We start from the raw sequence: 5233 nt of genomic DNA on the forward strand, positions 1-5233 counted from the left end.
TCCGGCCCCCTCCTCTAGGGGCGGGGTTGTTGCAGCTTCGGGTTCTTGACCTTTGACCTCCGGAGCAGGCTCCCCAGGTGGACCAGCAGCTCCAGCTGCCGTGGATCACTCCTGGGAAACAGATCCGGTGATTATTTTTCATTTCTCGTTCTCCACGGGAACCTTTAATAAACTTTTTGTTTGAACATAAAAAACCTGAAAGGTCGAAATGAGAAATTAGTTCTTTTTTAAATTTTTTATTTATTTTGGAATTCAGAAATTTCCTGACGCTAATCTAAAATGTTCTGTTTTTTTCTAGCATATTTATAACGTTCTTAACACAGAAATTTTCTAATTTTTTTCAGAAAATTTCTGAGATTAATTTCAGAATTTCTGATTTTTTTTTTTTCTTGCAAATTTTTTGACTTGTGGAGCAAATAATTTTTTTTTGTTTTTTCTAGAAAATTTCTCAAATTAATATAAAAATTATTATTATTATTTTTATTTTTACTTTTCAAACTCAGAAATGTCTTTTTGGAGGAAAACTAGTTCTTTAATTTAGATAAAGCACAATCTGATTGGCCGCTCTGGTTGGAGTAGCCAATCAGATTTCGAGGTGAGCCAGAGCCCCGCCCCTCGGGGCTCTGGGGGGCGGGGCTTGTGGTTTACCGGGCTGTTCTCCAGTCACGGCTCCCCTCTCGCAGGCCGGTCCTGATGTTCCGGGCCTGCAGACGCAGCGGCACTCGGTGCCGGTCAGCAGCGGCTGGCCGTTATTCTGGCACGGCCTGCAGCGGCAGGGATGCTCCTCGGACAGGAACTCCTCCATCGCCCGCTTCAGGTAAAGCTTTCTCAACCCGGCGCACTCGACCTCTTTCACCAGTTCATACAGAGGACGAAGCTGGAAGAGATTAGCTCACCATGTTTACACTCATTGGTGCCAATATTTAGAGGGGAAATCGGACAATTTTATTGGTTGRCTGGGAAGCATTCCAAGTCAGAGCTAGCTAGCACTGATTAGCCCATGCTAATTAAACTTGGTAGCCTGTGCAACATTGTTATTTGTTGTTCTTTATTTAATTATGTTTTCTGGTTATCAACAATCAAAAGCTTTAAAATAATTTATTTGTGTAAATCTGTTGGGATTCTTAACGGAAGTTATGACAAACTTGCTAGCATAACTTCTGATTTTTTGTTGCTATGTCGTGGCTTTTTGCTATTATATTACAGCTTTTGTATTTTGTTGACCCTTCTGGGCCACCGTATCAAACAAAATACTCATACATTTGCTTTGGGSYGATAAATAGTTGGATGGTTCAGCAAAGCAACATTTCCTGTTCCCTCTGGAGGAATGTGGTCTAAAACGTCACTAATCCTATTTCCAGCCAGATTAATTACTAATCCTAATGCTAAAGTACTCCGTGTTTAATATTTTAAATTCTGGGCTCTTAAATACGTGTGATTTTGTGTCTTTTTACCTTCTGNGGTGAGGATGAGGAGTTTCAGTGCTTCACTGGATTTGAACTGGAAGGTTTCCAGTTCATTAACTGTCAACCTGATGGGAGCTGGAGTCAACCAAGAGGAAGATGCATCAGTAAGTTTGTTTTTTTTACCACATCGTTGGGAAAAAGTCAATCCAGACATTAATTAATTAAGATTTAAACTTATTCTAAAGTTCCAAAGATCATAAATTRCCAATAGAAAAGTTTGGATAGAATAAAACATGGATGTGTCTAAATATTGCTAGTGATTTAGGGACAAGTCCAAGTCRGGTCTGAACCCTTTGAGATGCTTTTACACTGAAAGATCAGCACAGGAAGTTCCTAAAATCTGCCACCTTCTTGTGTTTAGGGAGGCTTTGTGTTGCTCCAGAGGTCCCAGAGAACATGGAGCTGTATCCGCCCAAAGCGACGTACAGAGTGGGAGAATCGGTTGGTTTCAACTGCAATGAGACGGGCCTGATGCCGATGCCAAGAGGCGTCTACAGGTGCGGCAGGAAACTCACCTGGGAGCCTCCGCTGCCTGCAGACCTCCGCTGCACAGATGGTGGGTTGGAAACGTTGAAGAGTCTCTTCAAATTTGACAATAGAGTCGTTTTGTTTGCTTGCTAGCTGTAAAGCCATTAATTAAATAAATGTCCCTTTTTGTCTGTTCAGAGGAGCCATTTGTTCCTGATGGTCAGTGCGGTCCAGGACAGAAGCGGCAGAGATCTGGCTGCGTCTGCATTGAACGGGAAAGCTGTCTGTGGGTGATTTTTACATCTTAATCGCTTTAAAGCCCCTTCAGCTCACTGGTAGTTCCCCTGTCAAAGATGTGCTTTACCATTTGTAGTTAATCTTTTTAGCGTAACTAAACGCTAGGCGCTAAATTCTCACCATGTGTCATTGACACATTTACATAAACGTCAAGTTACTTGAACCATTTTTAAGTCTATAAACAAACTTTGCTGAACTGAWAGTTTACAATAACAGACAAAAATKTAGCTGGAAAAATGAACTCAWGTGTAGCTAAACGTTTTTCAAAGTTAGCAAAAATGCTAAAGTCCTAAACATCTAACTACTTTGGGAGTTTTTAAGAATCAATGACCAAAATGTCACCACAGAGGTCAAACTTTATTCAACTGGAAGTTTGCAAAATGGCCAAGTTAGAATTTTTCCATAAAATTTAGGCGAAGCTAATTGCGCTAATTATTGTCAAAGTTAGCAAAAATGCAAAAGCGCTAACCATCCCACTACTTGGGGAATTCTTAGCAGACAGAAACCGAAACGTAAAAACAGCAGCGCTAAACATTTTCAAAATGAGTTAAAAGCACTAATTGAAAGATTCGCTTTGCTATTAGCCTGTTAGCATAACTGGATAAACCTGCTGAATGTTCCAATGATAACAGAATATGAATACGTTTCTTCACTGATCTGAGCGTCCGCTCGTCTTCAGTTCACACTCGGCGAGTCTCTGYGTCCTGAACGTAAACCTGGATGTCGCTGTGCCGATGTCGCTCTGCTCCTTCCACGCCGGCCGTTGCCACGGCGACCCACTCTTGTACATCGGTGAAGGCGCGTGCGACTCGGTCGAGCCARCCAAACTGGAGTGGGCCAGGTTCAGAGCCAAGATGTCGCCCAGGAGTTCGCTGCACGTGCCCTGCGACCTGGACACCTGCTACGACTGGGAGACCTGCTCCGGTGAGTCGGTCTGGCGTCTCACGTACCGGGAAGTCTGGGAAGCGATCAAGCGTCATGTCTAATGTTTATTCATGGCTTCTAGCCTCCAAGAAGTGCCAGTGCAAAGCTGCTCTCGACTGCCCCAGAACCTCGGACCARATGTTCTGCGTGAAGCTGAAGCCGATGCAGATGATCCGAAGCATGAGTCTCTGCACTTTGGCAGCCRTCACCTGCAGCGGCAGGGAGCATGAAATCCTCAACGAGGGCGTTTGTCAGAGCAGATGATGGTCCAAGTCAACCTGCCTGCAGCCACAGATGATGATWAAAGATGAATGAAAGATTTTTGAAGCTAGTTAAGTATGGCTGGTTGTCCTGAGTGTCGCTATTCGTGGGTATAATCAATGGATGAATGAAGGTAGTTRTCCTGGCATTAAAAGCTCTATTTTACTTTGTATTGCAATAAAACTTTATATTTGAAACAATGTGGACATTTGTTTTGTTGACAAAGTGGATTCACACCTAGATGCTAATCCAACTCTGGTTTGCCTACAAACCGAGGTCTTGGTTCAGTTAGAGTTCAAAGCCCTAATATGAACACCAAGCAGACYAGCGACCAAAGCAGGAAGTGGACTACAGAGCAGGGAATTCTGGGTAAATACAAACAAAACAAACRCGTTAGCGTAGAGCTAGCTGGAGAAATGGTTCCTGGTWTTTAGCCAAAGGCAAAAGAGAAATCCTACAACCACGAAAACTTCATCGCCACTCCATTTTTCTTTACATTTGTTAAGAAGTTGGGTTCAGTGTCTCCTTTAAAGTTTCCTTGAGCAGTGCCCCCACAGGAGAGGAGGGGAACAAGTTGCTCAAAGCTTATAYATAATTTATGAAATTCAAAGTCCTGCTGCTTCTCTAAGGAAACTTGCTCCTGTCGGATCTCAACATTATGACTTTCTGTTGAGCTTTTATTTTTTTTTCTTTCATGACAGCAATGGGCTTCTGTAATCTTAGAATTATTATTGTAAAATATAAGTTAAAATAATTAATTGAAATGGTGTTTCCCTTGTTAATCTTTCTGATTGGCTGCCAGTCAAGTTTAGCAACTTTGCCTGGAGGGGCAAAGTTGCTACGTTAGCTAGCTCTAATTTGAGCTAGCTTASCTTAAATGGACCATAGAAACCATCCAGTTGCTGTTAAAAGTTAATAAAATGGATAAATATAAATCAAGGGAATTAATGGAGGCAGTTTTATTCATTTTATAACAATCAATCAATCCATTATCATCCTTATGGATGTACAAAAACAAAGAAATGTATCAATTTATCTGGAACGATCTGTTCTATTTACAGTTCAGCTGCTACGAAAGTTAAGAAATATTCACAGAAACAATGAAGAAAAGTGTCCGTTTACTGCGGACATTGGTCCAGACTGAGCAGGCGGATAGCTTCGCCTGCGCACCTCCTGGATCCCACCTCGCACTCCGTCATGTTCGCAGCGCCGCCATCATCACCGGAACTGACGCACAGGGGGGCGGGGCCAGCGGGGCACGCCGACGGACTCAGACATGCGCATTTCTGCTGGGATTCTACGATTAAAACGGTGATCAGATTCAACACTTTTGKAYGGAAAATAATGAAGAGAAGTTATAGGCGGGTTGTTAAAAGTTCCACAACATTTGAGGTATTTTTATGAATAATTCAGAGGAAWGTTTTGTTGAAATAGTTTGTCATTGTGTGGCAGAAAATCTCAAAACGTATTAATATTAAGCCTTTAATTCTGTCATAATATTAAATCCGTCAGATCTGATCATATTTACTGTTTTCCTGTGTTTTTATCCAGCAGGATGTTCAGTAATCRGGTGTTTCACCTCGGCAGGTCGTCCCCGGTTTGCAGTCGCTGCAGGAAGTGAAGGTTTCCTCTTCCGGTCTGCTGCAGTCCGTATCGGCGGCCAGCGTGAAGCTGCGCCCCAAGCAGCGCAGCGCCCCCAGCTGGCAGACGCCCAACCAGAGACTCCTCGGCCCGATCCGGGAGCAGAACCTCACAGACGACCTGAAACAAGAACGTTTTAAACCAAACCGGGTCTGGATTTGGGTTTGGGTTTGGTT

General features: G+C 42.9%; 2 protein-coding genes across 4 annotated transcripts in view; one reads left to right on the top strand and one right to left on the bottom strand.

The window, feature by feature from the left end:
* c6.2 (complement component 6, duplicate 2) overlaps window positions 1-3616 on the top strand; it is a 24221-nt gene extending 20605 nt beyond the window's left edge. Inside the window, exons 18-22 of one of the 3 annotated variants that reach the window (XM_017307761.1) lie at window positions 1508-1570; window positions 1828-2022; window positions 2133-2220; window positions 2911-3155; window positions 3238-3616. In XM_017307761.1, coding sequence (XP_017163250.1) covers window positions 1508-1570; window positions 1828-2022; window positions 2133-2220; window positions 2911-3155; window positions 3238-3419 — 773 coding nt within the window. In that variant the 3' untranslated portion in view covers window positions 3420-3616. Of the gene's footprint in view, window positions 1-1467; window positions 1571-1827; window positions 2023-2132; window positions 2221-2910; window positions 3156-3237 lie in introns of all 3 variants that reach the window. The other 2 variants (XM_008424737.2, XM_008424738.2) reach the window with 2 other exon arrangements.
* Window positions 3617-4351: 735 nt separating this feature from the next.
* Window positions 4352-5230, bottom strand: LOC108166751 (complement component C7-like; the record flags this gene model as incomplete). Its single annotated transcript, XM_017307739.1, has 2 exons — window positions 4352-4713; window positions 4996-5230. Coding segments are annotated over 2 exons (414 nt in total), but the record flags the coding sequence as incomplete, so codon positions are not given.
* Window positions 5231-5233: the final 3 nt, after the last annotated feature.

The sequence above is a fragment of the Poecilia reticulata genome, linkage group LG12 (assembly GCF_000633615.1).
Source record: "Poecilia reticulata strain Guanapo linkage group LG12, Guppy_female_1.0+MT, whole genome shotgun sequence".
In the NCBI taxonomy this organism is placed as follows: domain Eukaryota; kingdom Metazoa; phylum Chordata; class Actinopteri; order Cyprinodontiformes; family Poeciliidae; genus Poecilia; species Poecilia reticulata.